At 38.0% G+C, this 16,920-nt stretch overlaps 1 protein-coding gene across 1 annotated transcript; it reads left to right on the top strand.

The window, feature by feature from the left end:
• The first annotated feature begins 1,418 nt into the window (after positions 1–1,418).
• On the top strand, positions 1,419–16,735 carry LOC143848012 (thyroid adenoma-associated-like protein). Its single transcript, XM_077356787.1, has 5 exons — positions 1,419–1,546; positions 1,712–5,072; positions 5,262–5,533; positions 12,140–12,715; positions 14,037–16,735. Exons 2-5 carry the CDS (start codon positions 1,737–1,739, stop codon positions 16,510–16,512), a joined length of 6,660 nt encoding a protein of 2,219 aa, XP_077212902.1. The 5' UTR covers positions 1,419–1,546; positions 1,712–1,736; the 3' UTR covers positions 16,513–16,735.
• The last annotated feature ends 185 nt before the right edge of the window (positions 16,736–16,920 follow it).

Genomic DNA, 16,920 nt, shown 5'->3' with positions numbered 1-16,920 from the left:
ATTCAGGGTCACATAAAAATGCGAATTGATTATGATCTGAACAATAGTGTCTGATCAGGTGCAATCTAACGGTCATTTAACAAGCCTCAACGATAGGATGTGATCAACTGGTGTAAATCCTTTTAGAATGGCACTAATATGTCTATAAAAAAACCAGAAATCTAATACAGAACACAAGTGTTTCCAAGGCTTTCCATCCTCTCTATTTACTTGATATTTTTCTCTAGTCGATAAATATAATTCCATTTCATTAACTTAGTACATAAATATATATAAAGAGAGGAGGCCCTTAAAAAATGGAGTTTTTATAAGGTGTTCGCATATATAAAGAGAGGAGGCTCTTAAAAAAGGCATTTTGCGGCTGGTTTGTCGCACGTCAGACCAGCCACCTTTTGTCTCCATTCACGAGGTGGCTGGTGTGACATCCATCACAAAAGGTTTTGTCTCCATTTGAGAGGTGGCTGGTTTGACATGCGGCAAACGAGCTGCGAAATGCCTTTTGCAATGGACCCTAGCAAATCCCAATGTCTAATATTCTATTTATTCTTAAAGATGATGTTCACATAAATTCACATGTCCAAATAATGTTTGTTGAGATTAAAGGAAGTTGGAGAACACATGCTCAAATGCAATTGGTGACATGGAAAACTATTTGATATGATGAAAGTGAGCCGAAAAATGGCTTTATGCGAAATTGCCCGCAAATCCCATCAAAGAATTATAACTAGTCAAAAGGAGTGTGTAAAATAAGTCATTAAACGAGGGATTGTCACAAGGCTACTGATATACCTACTACCTAGTTTAGACAATGGGCGAACTCACTTTGTTTTACACTGTTTAACCAGCTGTCAAAGGCTATTACCATTCCCTAAAAGCTCTCATCAACTGATTAAAAAGTGCAGGACAAGGTGAGCTTGCCACATGATCAAAATATGTTTGTGTGGATATCAGTACCATTGCCACAGTAGTCTTCTAGGGTCTGTTTGGTTTCACCAAAAAATAGGAAAAATCAAGGAAAATGATAAATGCGCCCCTTTTCATCACTTGGGACACCTAGCTGCATTGTACGTGGCAATCAGGTCAGTTCATTCCTTCAAATGTGAAGTACATCAGCACCTTTTCAGTCAAAGATACACTGTAGCTGGTTCCTAGTATTGAAAAGGGGCGCATTTATCATTTCTCAAAATCAAAGTAAATGGACATATTTTCCTCTCCCAAGTATTGTTTGGTTCTACACAGGCAAAATCAAAGTAAAATGACATATTTTCCCCTATGTAGCCTTGTTTGGTAGCACCAAAATAGGCAAAATCAAAGTAACAAGGCAAATGTTCCTCTTCAAAGCATTGTTTGGTTGCACTAACCTTTCTTTGCCCTAACTATAAAGTCAGATGAATGACCCGCCGTTTTTCAATCGTTAAAGTACCGCACTATACTTTCTTCCCCACTTCCTCGCAAGGAAGTAAAGGGAAGAGAGAAAAACCCTAAAAAACGAGAAATCTAACGTTCAACAGATTTTAATATTTCCGCAAAAGAGATAAATCCCCTGGTACAAATTCAAAACTCAATTTTTCTTTCCAATTCTCAGTATCTATTTCTTTGATTTCACTATAAAAATGTTGAGATTACTCATAAACCCTAGCCCTTTTTTTTTCCATTTCTGAATTCAAAATCAGATATTGAATTAAATTCCTCATTTTTCTTAAATTTTCAGGTTTATTCATTCCATCAAAGCAAAGATGTCAGCAAAATGGAGAGCTTTGCAGCACCGGCACCGTTACACATACAGTGCCGTTATCTTCCCTCGTTCGTATATCGAAACCCTAAATGAATTACCTCTGGAAATTTCATCTTTAAATTTCTTCTCCGAATTGAAGGAATTTGTTTCTCTAAATTCTGTATATTCGCAAATTAATGCCGCAAAAAAACTCGCATCCACTTTCGCCAATTTGCTTGGCAGTAGAGATATGATTGTTGTTTCCGCAGCATCGCGATTTTATCTTGAAATTCTGTTTATTGAGAACTCTCTCCCTTTGCATCGAACCCTAATTTCCGTTCTTGCGAAGAACTGTAGCTTCCAATCTGTTCTTACTACTTGTTTTAGGACGCTATGTGAGGAGTATAGTGTCTCAGGGGGTGGAAGGGGGAGGAGATTTTCCGTCCCTAGGGCGGCATTGTCCTTATTGAGTTACCCTAAGTTAGGGTTTTTCGTGGAAACTGTTGAGGAATGTGCGGTTTCAGTAGCTTTGGATGTGGGTTTTGGTTTGAAATCGGTGATTACGGATATTAATAGTGGGTCCAGACCTTCCCCCATTGTTATGGAGCAATGCCAAGAGGCAATGTCTTGTTTATATTACTTGCTTCAGAGGTTTCCATTGAAATTCGTTAATGGGGAGTGTATAATTTCTGAGGACTCAACTTCTTTTGAGATTATCGTGAGGACGATCTTAAATGTCATGAAGTTGTCGGCCTTTTCGAGGGATTGTTTGGTCGCAGCGGGAGTGAGCTTTTGTGTTGCTCTTCAGGCATGTTTTAGTCCTCAAGAGCTTGCTGTTTTTATAGTTAGAAGTATTTTCCAGGGATGTAAGTATACGATTTGTAGTGAAAGTGGGTTTGAGAGTCTAGGTTCAAAAATGCCATATAAGGGGGATTTGTATTCGGAAATTGGAGATTTCTCAGTTTTGAGTCGGCTTTGCTTGCTGAGAGGAATAGTTACGGCTGTTCCAAGGACAGTTCTCAACATCCATTTCGTTGAATCAAGGGAAGGACTAAATGGATTTGATATTCATGGGTCGAATAGTAATGTGATTTGGACCATACTATTTGATGGCATTTTGCCCGAGCTTTGTAACTATTGTGAGAATCCAATCGACAGCCATTTTAATTTCCATGCTTTAACCGTCACTCAGATATGTTTGCAGCAGATAAAAACCTCGATCTTAGCAAATATTACCAATCTTTCGGGAAATTATGATCCTTTTCCTGAATACATGACAAACCGCATATTGAGAATAATATGGAATAACTTGGAAGACCCTCTAAATCAGACAGTTAAACAAGTGCATCTTATCTTTGAGCTCCTATTAGATATTCAATCCACTCTTTGGTCTGTTGAGGGCAGCGAGAGAAAAAAGTCTTTTCTACGCCGCTCTACTTTGGACCTTCTACATTTAGGGCCGCGTTGCAAGGGAAGATATGTTCCTTTAGCTTATCTCACCAGGCGATTGGGGGCAATGACTGTTTTAGAAATGAATCCAAACCTTTTATTTGAGACAATCCATGCCTACATTGATGATGATGTTTGTTGTTCTGTGACTTCATTCTTGAAGTGTTTCCTTGAGTGCTTGCGTGATGAATGTTGGAATGATGATGGCATTGAGAAAGGATACATAGCTTTCAGGGGGCTGTGCTTGCCTCCTATACTACATGGTCTTGTTTCTGGCCTGTCGAAACTCCGATCTAACTTGAACACCTATGCTCTCCCAGTTGTGCTTGAGGTGGATGTGGACAGCATATTTCCCATGCTTGCTTTTATCTCCATTGGACAAAGTGGAGAAGAGAGCAAAAACACTTATCCTGAGCTTGCCAGTGCTAACATGGCTCTAACACTTGACCAGTGTGTGGCGGCATTGGTTTCTTTGCTTAAAGTATCACGTTTGCTGGCTTTAATTGAAGGGGACATTGATTGGTGTTCTGATGCTTCAATGCTTCAAGAAGAGACCAATCTACATAAGAAAAGTTTCAAAAATTTTGCTTTTGTCCATGTAAAGATGATAAATGTTAAAATCCCCGTCGAGTGGCTTGTATTGGCATTGACCCACGTTGATCACAACCTTCGCATAGATGCTGCAGAGTCTCTCTTTATAAATCCCAAGGCGGCTAGTCTTCCTTCCCCTTTGGAACTCAGTTTGATGAAAGAGGCAGTGCCCTTGAATATGCGATGTTGCTCAACGGCTTTTCAGATGAAGTGGAATAGCTTGTTTAGGAAGTTTTTCTCTCGGGTTCGAACGGCATTGGAAAGGCAAGTGAAACAAGGTGGTTGGCAGCCACTTGCTTCTTCTGGCAATAATGAAGATAGCATTGATAATGATGCCGAGAAATTGGTTGTCCAAAGAGCAGTCGATCTTTTCTATTTTATGAAGTGGCTGAGTTGCTTTCTTTTTTACTCATGTTATCCTTCTGCTCCATATGAGAGGAAAACCATGGCCATGGAACTCATCCTAATAATGATCAGTGTCTGGCCTATAGCACTTTCTCAAGAGAAATGCAGCTCCATTTCTGCGTCTAGTTCTCTGTATCCTTACAGCGAAGGATTTACTTTACCAGATTCAACTTTGTCATTGGTTGGTTCAATAGTTGATAGTTGGGATAGATTGAGAGAAAGTTCTTTTCGCATTCTTTTGCATTTCCCTAGTCCACTTCCTGGCATTTCCAGTCAAGACGCCGTGAAGGAAGTAATTACATGGGCCAAGAGGTTGGTGTGCAGTCCCCGTGTTAGAGAAAGTGATGCTGGAGCGTTGACTTTGAGACTTATATTTAGGAAGTATGTCTTGGAGCTTGGGTGGACAGTTGGAGTTTCTGTTGATGTCATTTGTTTACATCCTTCTGAACTGATAAATTGTGATTTGCAGAGTCCTGTTATAGAATATATACTATCTCTAGTTGATTGGTTACGTGTAGTTGTTGAGGAGGGAGAAAGGGATCTTTTGGAAGCATGCCAAAATAGCTTTGTTCATGGAGTGTTGCTTACACTACGTTATAGTTTTGAGGAATTGGACTGGAATTCTGTGGCAGTCTTGTCAAGTAGTTCGAAAATGAGGCGTGCACTAGAGAAGCTGCTAGAGCTGGTTATGCGGGTCACTTCATTGGCACTTTGGGTGGTTTCTGCCGATGCATGGTATATGCCTGAGGACATGGATGATACGGGTGGTGATGATACTCTTCTCTTAGATATACCAGTTGATATGGTTACTGGTTCCTCATCAGAACTGCGCGTCAAAGATTTGGAACCCGAGGAAAGTCCAAAACCAGAAGAACCGGTTGTTATGGTTGGCTGTTGGCTTGCTATAAAAGAGGTGTGGAACTTATTTCTATTTTCTGAGTGCTGGTACATTTGTTTTTATGTTGTTAATTACTCCATTGTCTTTCTATTGTTTCATGGTTGCTGCCTTCCCCATTAAAGTTGATAACTTTTTTTGCCGAATGCCTTCACAAGCAAGTAATATATTTACATGTTTTATGGCTGAATGATGTTTCTCTATCAGGTGAGTCTTCTTTTGGGAACCATCATAAGGAAAATTCCCTTGCCAAGTTGCACATTTTCAGATCGATGTAAGCCTGGAGATCCTCTTTGTGAGGCCACTGATGTACACCCAATGCCAATGTCTGATGTAGTGCTTGATTTAGAACAACTTGAAATGATAGGAAACCACTTCTTGGAAATACTTTTGAAAATGAAGCATTATGGTGCCATTGATAAGACAAGGGCTGGGTTTACTGCTCTTTGCAACCGTCTCCTCTGTTCAAATGATCCAAGGTATGTTTATGTTCATGTGGAGATTGATGGCTTTTTGACTTTTTGCAATGTTTCTTTCAGTGCCTCAGCTTAACCATGTTAAAATTTTCATAAGATCTATCTTTTATTTGTATCCCTCAAAAAAAAGAAAATCATTCTGCTTTTAGATTCATTGTTAAACCGATGTTGTCGCTAACTCAAGTAGCTAGCCCGGGTATATACTACTTTATAAATTTTTGTGTAGATTAGAAAACTCTGTGGATGGAGCATGGATTCAAGTTTCCACCATATCGTGTTGGTTTCTACATTCACCGACACAAAGCTCTAATGGAATCATTTGAGTACTGTTTGTCAGACGAAACATACATGTTTCTATCCATTTCTACCAAAACAATCAAAACACAACATAAAATCTTCGCTTATAGCGCCCATGATCATCGTCCTGTTCAATAATAACTGTAAATAAAAAATAAAAAGAAATACCTCAAATGATGAGGTCGTTGCCTTGCATTAATAGACTGTTCTTCCCCATCTCCATCTCCTTCTCATTTTTTGCAATTCATCGCATCTCCCACCATCATAAAAGATGAACAGAAGGTTTCTCGTAGAATCCGAACATCAGTGGTAAAAGTAGCTATGAAAAAGATGAAATTAGGTAAGGCTACGGGGTCTGACAGTATTCCTATTGAGATTTGGAGATGCTTGGGTGATGTTGGTTTAGTTTGGTTAACTAGATTATTTAACAATATTTTGAAGAGTAAGAAGATGCCTGATGACTGGAGGAAGAGTACATTAGTAATTATTTATAAGAATAAAGGGGATATTCAGAGTTGCACCAATTACCGGAGAATTAAGCTAATGAGTCACACCATGAAGTATTGGGAGAGGGTAATTGAGTATAGACTAAGAAAATAGACTAAGGTGTAGAGAATCAGTTTGGCTTCATGCCCGGACAATCGACGATGGAAGCTATCTTCTTGATTAGGTGGTTGATGGAGAGATTTGGAGAAAATAAAAAGGACCTTCATATGGTTTTTATTGATTTGGAGAAAGCGTATGATAGGGTTCCCAGGAGTGTTCTGTGGTGGGTCCTTGAAAGGAAAAAAGTGCCTACTAAATATGTTAATATGATTAAGGATATGTGCGATGGAGTGGTAACTAGTGTCAGAACTACGGATGGCACGCCCAGTGATTTCCAATTACAATAGTACTGCACCAAGGATCAGCTCCAAGCCCTTATCTTTTTACTCAAGTTATGGATGAACTTATGGAGGGTATCCAGGATAAGGTGCCATGGTGTATGTTATTTGCAGATGACATAATATTAATTGACGAAACCAAAGTAGAAGTTAATGCTAAGTTAGAGTTATGGAGAACTACTTTGGAATCCAAAGGTTTTAGACTGAACAGGACTAAGACAGAGTATATGGAGTGCAACTTTAGTAATTTAAGGAGGCGGGGCGAGGATGTTGTAAATATGACTGGGATGAAGTACTTAAGAGAGATATCTTTCGCTATCTTGGTTCAATCCTACATAAGGAAGAAGAGATTGAAGAGGATGCTAACCACAGAATAAGAGCAGGTTGGTTGAAGTGGAAGCATGCTTATGGAGTTCTGTGCGACTGTAAAATACCTACCCAGTTGAAGAGAAAATTTTATAAGACAGCTGTGAGGCCAGCCATGCTGTACATCTCAGAATGTTGGGCCCCCAAGAAGCAGCATGTGCATAAGATGATTGTAGCAGAGATGCGAATGCTTAGATGGATGTGCGGCCACACAAGGTTAGATTGAATTAAAAAATGAAGACATCCGTAAAAAGGTGGGGTTGGCACCAATTGAGGAGAAGATGAAAGAGCACAGCTTAAGATGGTTTGGGCCAAGGTTTTAAATTTCGGTTTCGGTATCGGTTTCGGACCCCACGAATTTCGAAATTTCAGTAAATATTAAATTAATTAAAAATAAAACAGGTTTTTTGGGTTAAATTTATGAAAAATCGAAATTTCGACCGAAATTCCGAAATTTCGGACGAAATAAAGTACCGTTTCGAAATTTTGAATTTCGGTCGAAATTTAAAACCTTGGTTTGGGCATATCCAAAGTTGGCCTTTGGATGCTGCAGTGAGAAGAAGTGACTCGTGCCAAGTTGAAGGAGTAAAAAGAGGTAGGGGCAGACCGAAAACAACTTGCGTAAAAACAGTGAGTAAAGACTTGAGGGCTAGGCCTAGGAACATAACAGAGAACATGACCTTGGATGAGAGAGAATGGAAGAAAATGATCCATGTAGACGAACCCAACTAGTGGCAGGATTAGACTTAGTCAATTTGAGCCGGGTAGATCTTTCACCTTCTTCATGAAAATTTTCTAAAGGATTCATTAGCCGACCCCAACTAGTTTGGGACAAAGGCTTACTTGAGTTAAGTTGAGTTGTATCGCATCTCCCACCATCGTGAGCTTCGCCATTTTGCTCATCATGCAAAGTGCCGTTCGCCAAGTGTCTGTAATTGCTTCAAAAAACCAGCAAGGTAACCCTTTCTTCTTCTTCTTCAATTAAAAACTTGCCTTTTCTTCGTTTGGTAAAGGGGAGAGGAAAGAAAACCTAAACCGTAACCCCTCTCTATTAGGCTTCATAAAATGGACTCATATGAACATTACCATATTTTTTATTTATGACATAGGGTATCACCATCCCATTTTAGGACGGGACTAATCCCTATGGATGCACACAATCACCCGTAAACCATGTGCATCGGGGAACTCCAAGGGGAAACATTACCACATTTTGATAATGACAATACTCTCTTCACTACCATAATGGCTATAAAAGGCTATAAAATGAGGAGGGTGGTATCATTATCAAATTATGGTAAAATAAAAAGAAATATTACGGATGGAAATGTTTATTAGATGGATGATTGTCTGTAATACGTATAACAAAATATCTAATTGTCCACTTTTATAAATTATATCTGTCTATTTATTCAGCACTACCATATTTTGATAATGCACTGTATTGTTCCAAACATGGCTACAACGCATTTCACTAGGTGTTCGATGTTGTTAAACTGTCATTAATGGTTGTCTTGCTTACATGATGATTTCTAAGTGTATATTTGCGCTTATGCTAGTAGTTGCTGAAGTTTCATCTTAAATTTTCATTCTTTGAATAGGTTTTCATATGATTATGTGATTTTACAAGATTTCCAAACCGAAATTTCCAACCCAAACCGCAATGTTTCCGTTTCCATGATGATTGAAATGCATACCAAAACCAACACTTGATTCCATGGGATTCCGGTGAATTACTAGGTCACAAGTTGTCTTTGAGTTGGGCCACTTTTTATTTATTTATAGAAGGAGGCTCCCTCAATGGAGTTGGTAGGTTCCATCCTTGCCATCTAAGCTTTGTTTTCTATAGTATTGTATGCACACCTAAGTTTTTTTTTCTAACACATGTAGTTATCTGGCATGGTCAGAAATATCTCTGATATTTCGAAAATATCGCGATAATTTGCGATTTTTTTTACAAAATTTTCAAAAAAAATTGCGATTTTTTGATAAAATTACAAAAACCTAAATTTTTTCCTAGATTCTGAAAAATCGTTGAGATACTTTGAATTGTTAAAAATCATTTGGAGATCTTTATATTTTATCTTTTACTGCAAAAATATCACAAAAACATCACTATATATTCATGATATTTTTTTGTTCTCCTGATTTTTGTTCTTAAATTTAAATTTTATATATTTTAAAACTTTTATTATTCTAGTTTTTTCCCAATCTGAGCCCAAAAATAACAAAAAAATTTAAAATATCTTGGGATATACCCTTCTCGGGAAATTCTCAAGACAAATATATTTGACTATAGTCTCTGACTTGTATCAAAACATTGAAGAGTTATGCAAGTGTCACCATCTAAAATAAATGTCCTGCAATGTTGCATATGGGACATCCCATACCGGTACCTTACGTACAAACAAAACCCACTCTGGGTATAAACCTTACATTTGAAGCTGTCTAAGCACTAATAAGTACCTTCTTTTATTTTCTTTTTATTCTCCTTAAATTACAAGATAGAAACACCTAAGCAAATAATTCCCAAAATCATAATTTTGAAAGTTGGAGAGAAGAAGAAAACATTGTAGAAAGAAGAAATCGAAGAAGACGTAAAAGAAAAAAGATAAGAAATATCAGACAATATACATGCCATATCTCATTGCTCTCTTGTTTTTTCTATTTTATATACCTGCCATATCTCATTGCTTTCTTGCTTTTTCTATTTTGGCCAATGCGAAGAATCCTTCTCTCTTCTCATTTTTATTTGAAAATTTTTAAACCTTGTAGCCTTATTTTTCAAAATCTAAATCAGCAGAGAATCCTTCTCTGTTCTCATTTTTATTTGTAATTTTTTAAACCTCATAGCCTTACATTTCAAAATCTAAATCAACAAATTTTAAGTAAATGTTTTCTTTTGTAGGCGCCCCTATGCCCACTGTCTGGTGATGGGTATCTTTCTTTTTTGTGTTAGAGGTAGATCACTCTTATGGATTTGATCACTTTTTATATGTTTTTCTGTGTTGAAATGTCTCTAAAAAAAGAACAGAACCTTGTCAGACATTCTGGACATGAGTTGGAATGAGATTCTTGTTCTTGTCTGGTTATGGAGGAGAAATACAGCATGTAGGATTGCGTTGTTGTTTCATGCGTTTATGTGCTTAGGAACTAAATTCTATGCTTGATAGAAGGGCTCATAATGGTGTATTAATAATTGAGAAACTTAATTCTATTTAACGACTCCTCTTTTTTGAGGCCTTTCTGTTTTGCTGATATCATTTCTCTAAGTTTAAAATATTCCCCAGAAAGCTTCACTATTCAACAGTTCATAAACTCAAGCATTCTTAATTTCTAGCTGTGTTTAAATGACTCCCTACAAATTAAGGACTTAATAATTGATGAATTGCGAGACCTTTATGGATAATTGTGTGTTTGTCATCACCTGAGGGGAGAGATCAGTTTGTCCATATCCTCATTTACATCACAAAGAATCCTGGTAAGGTGGATAAGCTATCCACGCAGAAAAGACCTCAGGTTACTTTGATGGGTGCAGCATGAGGAATCCAGGAATCCAGGCAAAGCAAGACTTAAATGATGATTCCATTTAGCCTATGTTACATGGATTCTTCTGAATGGTTGAAGAATCGGTGTTAGACACGTCTCGGATTCAATACTACAGGACGCACAGAGACACTTCCAGGCCTCTTCTAATTGTTTTTTTTTTCTGAATACTGCTCCCATAAACCTTACATGTACTGCATTTATTGAGTTTTATCCATTATTTAAGGAAGTTTTTTGTATTTTTTATTTGAAAATAAAACATTATATTTGCTCAACCTACTAAATATCTTAATATATTATTTATTATAATTAAAATTTCAGAATTAATTAAAATATTTTGGCGAATCGATGAATCTTTCTTCTTTAGGTTTGCCGAATCCGACACTCGATATCGATGAATCTTTCTTCTTTAGGTTTGCCGAATCCGACACTCGATACCCGTGCCGGATTCCGACACTCGTACCCGTACTGATGCAACATAGCATTTAGCCCACCTCACTATGCCAATTGATGCAGCTTACATACTGAGATTTGTATGTTTAAGTTCTACTTATTGGTCTTTATTTGTGCCAAACATGGATGTCAGTTGTTTTGTGGAATATGGTGACATGGAAAAGATTTTTGTATGTGACATTATTTCAATTTTCCCTGGCAACTAGCAGATGAGTTACACAGTTCTCAGAAAAACGAGGATGTTGAATGCAACATCTGGAGAGATTAGCTCCATTAATTGGCCCTATTGAGAACCGGAGCACATGTTACACAATATCTCTTTCCTAAAGAAGCAAATATTGTTTCTCATTCTGAAATATTGGGATTCATCTTGAGTTGCTGCAAATTTCTGAGATCTCATTTCAGATGTACTATGATTTCTCAAGTTATTCTATGCACATAGTGGAATAGAAACTTTTTAGTGTATCGCTGTTCACATACATAACCTTCTGCTATTAACCTGTTGTGTCTCTTATAGTCTGACCCAAAATTCTCGACACAAAGTAGATTTTTTTTTTGGAAAGTTGACAATTTCATTGATATTAGAAAGGCATTGGGGACCAAGAGTCATTTCAATAAGACTGGACCAGGCATATCCGGAACTAGAAAAGGTAAAACTAACCAAAATATCTTTACAACAAAATAGGATTTCCTTCACTATACCATTCAGACCCTCCTATGATTCCAAAAAAAATTGCGGCATTCCTCTCTTTTTAAAGCCAAAGCCCATTTCTCAAGTTAGCGCCAATAGAAAGAAAAACCAGAAGTTAAAAGCAGCAGAGGCAAACACACCCAAAAGGCTCCTGCTATATCTATAAGATCAACAGGGACATACTGCGAAATCGACACAATGTAGATTTATTCTTTATTACTTACATACTGATGTTATTTTGAGTATTTAAAGTCGTGATGTCCAATTTATACTTATTTCTGTATAATCTTGTTAATGACATAAATTGGTGAAAAGGTTTTCACTCTTTATTCAATCTTTTCACAACCCTGAAGTCAGTCTTTCCTCTTTCAGACTTTGCAAAATGACAGAGTCTTGGATGGAACATCTGATGGAAAGAACAGTGGCCAAGGATCAAACAGTGGATGATTTGTTAAGGAGAAGTGCCGGGATTCCTGCCGCATTCCTTGCTCTTTTCCTGTCAGAGCCAGAAGGAACACCCAAGAAACTTCTTCCACGGGCATTACGGTGGTTAATAAATGTTGCCAGTATGTCTTTGCTGAGTCCAGGTGAAGTTAATAGCCAAAATGGTGAGGCGCGTAATAGTTCATCGGGGAGTTCTCCAGTGACAGAAAAGGATGTGAATGGAAAGATATCAAAGATCCGAGATGAAGGTGTAATTCCCACAGTGCATGCATTCAATGTGCTTAGAGCTTCTTTCAATGATACACACCTTGCGACGGATGTATCCGGTTTCTGTGCTGAGGCTTTGATCATTTCAATACGTTCATTCTCTTCTCCTTACTGGGAGGTGCGGAACAGTGCTTGTCTTGCATACACTGCTTTGGTTCGTCGCATGATTGGATTTCTTAATGTCCAAAAACGTGAATCTGCACGCCGTGCTTTGACCAGTCTTGAATTTTTCCACAGGTATTGGTTCTTATTTCCAGTTGCAAATTTTTACTGCATGAAGTTCTTTCCTTTGTGCTTCATCCGACGTTCTCGTTTCACACTTGGCTTCTAAATTTGATAGGATTCCTTGATGTACAAACGTGAATCTGCATATTGTGCTGCTTGTGCATTGGCTGGGATTAAAATTTTCCATTTAGGTGCCGTTGTTATTTTCCAGTTGCTATTTTTACATGCATGTTATTACTTACGTGTTCTTCATATAAATATGGCATTATTTGTGCCATTGTAGTGTTAAAAACCGGATAACAACCTCCACACTTAGGAGAAAAAGTAGAGGTAAAGCTTATTTCGTGCAAATTAGTGCTAGCCTTATTTTATAGTATGCTCACCATGCTGATAATACTTTCATCTTTTTCATGCAAATTGTGTAGCTTTAATTCTTCTTATTATCTAGATAGATCTGTCTCCATCTCATGCTTTTATGTACTAGTATTTATATGGTGATATACCTTTTAACATTTACCATGTTACTGAACAGAGATACCAGTGTTTTTGAGTTTTACATGTTGCCCATGTCAGGTGTCTGTGTCGGACAGCAAGATATTTCCGTAACCAGTATACATTAGATTGCAGCCCATGTAAGGAGGCAGAACTACTTTAAAAGTGCATTGCTCGTGAGACATTTTGGGTACAAATTGACATGGCTGTTAGGATGAAAGTTTAGGGCCGGCTATGATCACATCGAATTGCATTTTTTTATATCTTATATCGATTCTACTTGTATGGATTCATTTTTCTAACTCTTACATGAGTTAATATTCACATAAAGTATGTCTTTTGATATTATTATAACTGCCTGGATGCACGAGTCGTCGGTTCATCAGTACATTTGCATGTGTGTCCAAGATATATATCATTCATTACAAATCTCGGACATGAGCACCAGTGCCTCTTTCTGTTTTCTAAGCATTGGAGTCACTCTTATTTTGAGTTTAGATGTTGAGGGTCATCGTTGCTGTCTCAGACTTAGTAAATCCAAGAAAGTAGGTATGATTTTGATCCAGGAAACAAAAAGTCCCAGAAGACATAATCTATCAGTAGAAGTTCCTAAAAAGATGTCATCGTTTTGTGCATTCTTTATGGCACTGCTCGTGCTTTGGAATCTCATCATTCCAAGATGCCCTGGGCCATAAAATAGCTATATTTTTTACTTATTTGGGTGCCTTTTCCTGCCTCCCGCAACTAAAGTGGCTGAAGTTGTGAAAGTTTTACTTGAGATACAATAGCTTATTTTCCATGGGTATCAAGTACAGACTAACCATACTTTTTTTTCATGAAGGTATCCCGCATTGCATCCTTTCCTGGTCAGGGAATTGAAGATTGCAACGGAGTCACTTGGATACTTGCACCAATCCAAATCCAACCTGGCGAAAGTTGTGCACCCAAGCTTGTGCCCCATGCTAATTCTTTTATCCAGGCTCAAGCCTTCTATAATAAGTAGTGAAACAGAAGATCCTTTGGATCCCTTTCTATTGATGCCCTTTATCGAAAGATGTGCAACTCAAAGTAATCTCCGTATTCGAATCCTTGCATCGCGAGCGTTAGCAGGCTTGATATCTAATGAGAAACTGCAAACCGTTCTTCACAATATTGTATGTGGGTTGTCTCATGGAAGGAATCAGATGACAGTTCCAGAAGGCATTGGCCCAACTTCTTCTACCCTGGTTACCATAAGCAATGGGAGAAAAAATGAAATTCCTCGAATTGCTTCATTCAATTCCATTCACGGAATATTATTGCAGTTAAGTTCACTTCTCGATATAAACTGCAGGAGCTTGACTGACTTCTCTAAGAAAGATCAGATTCTTGGTGACTTGTTACAGGTGCTTGTGAAGTTTTCATGGATTGGCAGCACTAGATTGTGCCCTTGTCCCACCCTCAATGGCTCATATCTACACGTATTGGACCTCATTCTTGGTATTGCAAGAAAATGCGGCATAAGTAGATATGTGTCTACCACCCGAAGCCTACTGCTAGAATTGTCCTCAGAATGCTTAGATACGGACCTTTCTTGTCGGTCGAAATTCTATGATCCAACTAATTTGGAACTCCGCAGGCAAGCAACTGCTTCCTATCTTAACTGCATGTTAGGAGAATCTCTGAAAGTAGCGGAAACAGAGAGTTATGTTGGTGGGCTTCAGGAAAGGGTAATGTGTTTCATTCATGATGGTTCATATGAAGTTCGACTGACCGCACTAAAATGGCTTCTCCAGTTCCTTAAATCAACCGAGTCAGGTAGCACGAACAACCAATGTCTCATAGGGATTGGAATTATTCAGTGGGCTAAGACTACTCTGCAACCTACACTTATCAAGAATATAGCCGTGGAAGAGAACCCCAAATGTGTGTGCTACATTCTAAGGATTCTTTTTGTGTGGAACTCAATGCAGGTTGAGAAACCAAGCAATCTACAATGCAAAGACAAAGAGATAATTTATGTTGGCATGATGGATTATGATTCATTAGTCCAATTTTGGGATACGTTGACTTCCATGAACAAAGTTTTGACGCATATGAAAACTCGCGAGGCTCTCATACGCTGCATGGGGATATGTGCAAAGCGGTTTGGAATTTTATTTTTAGGCTCACTCTCTATCAATCACTCGCACATAAGAAGCGAGATAGTGGTTGATTCTAGCAGGCAAGACCAATCAGAAAGATTGGCCACCATCTATGAATTCATTGATTCTTTCATTATCCTAATCAAGCAACACAGTGCATCATCTGAGCCCGTGAACATGCGAAAGACGGCTGCAGAATCCATGATAGTGTCTGGGTTGCTCGAGCAAGCTCTCTCAATCAGTACTCTTGTCTCTAATAATCAAATACCATCTGAAGTGCCATTTATTCATGGGGATGAGAAGAAAATATCCTATCTGGAGGACTCAAATGTTGTTGATTTGTATGCTCACAGAATACTAGATTTGTGGTTCACATGTATCAAGCTGTTGGAGGATGAGGACATTGGACTTAGACAGGCGCTTGCCATGAATGTTCAAAGGTGTTTAACTTCAAAAGAGTCTGCAAGTCGTCATGTGACTGGTGTTGTGCCCACCCAAGTGGAAAAGGTGATTGAATCAAGCTTTGAGTTTCTATCTTCTATCTTTGGTCACTGGTTTGAATACTTAGATTGTATTTTGAGATGGGTTTTAGACGTGGGAAGTCATGCAGAAGCAAGGGGAGATTTGGTTCGACGGGTTTTTGATAAGGAGATTGATAATCACCATGAAGAAAGACTGTTAGTTTGTCAACTATGTTGTTTCCAGTTGGAGAAACTTTTGATTTCAAGGTCTTGGGCTGTTGGGTCATATGAGAATGGTCTCAATGAACACGTCATTAGGATTTTCTTACAGAAATGGAGAAGAAGATTTCTACAGCAGTTGATATCACTTGCCAGTAACTATCTCAAACCAGAGGGGGGAGTCAATTGGATTGGCGGTCTAGGTAACCACAAGGATGCATTTACATCATTATATGCAAACTTGCTCGGACTTTATGCTCTATCAAAATGTCCCCTTGACAATCATCTTTTGTCATTGGAAACTGAAATCGATAAGCCTCCATTATCTGATATTGTAGAGCTTAGAGGTATTATCAGACCATTTCTCAGGAACCCTTTAATTTCAAATCTATATTTGTTGGTAACTCAATCGCTTGAGAGAATGTTTGGTGTTACATTGTCCCCTTTGGACTCAAAAAACCCAGGAGATCTCTCTGTTTGGGAAGGTTTTGATCCTTATTTTCTTCTGAGATGAGGTTAAGTTGTATTATCATTATGGTCATAAGATCTGTTTCATGTGGCACAATTGTAACTTAGATTTTGAAGGGAGTTATTAAAAATTGTCTCCCAAATGCTTTATACAAGAAATGCCTGTCTATTATTTGATATGTTATCATTGCAAACTTGTAATTTAAGATGTTGTTCTGTTTCTCTAATCCTCCACTTTATAACAAGATTCTTCCATGATTCAAAGACGATATGATATGTTCTTTTTCATGATTTAAAGATGATGTGATAAGTTCTTTTCCAAGATTTTTCTTTCCTTGTTTGATGAGAGAAGTCATCAGTGACGATGAAAAAAATGCTTATTCAACTGCTAGGAATTATTTATTTCCCATATCCATCTTGAGTAGCCCAGAACAGATAAATTAGCTACTTCTTG

This window comes from Tasmannia lanceolata, unplaced genomic scaffold, assembly GCF_043159265.1.
Source record: "Tasmannia lanceolata isolate RefF3 unplaced genomic scaffold, GAP_Taslan_0.1 ptg000016l, whole genome shotgun sequence".
Taxonomy (NCBI): Eukaryota; Viridiplantae; Streptophyta; class Magnoliopsida; order Canellales; family Winteraceae; genus Tasmannia; species Tasmannia lanceolata.
The sequence above is the reverse complement of the archived record's forward strand: the minus strand, read 5'-3'. Positions and strand labels throughout refer to the sequence as shown.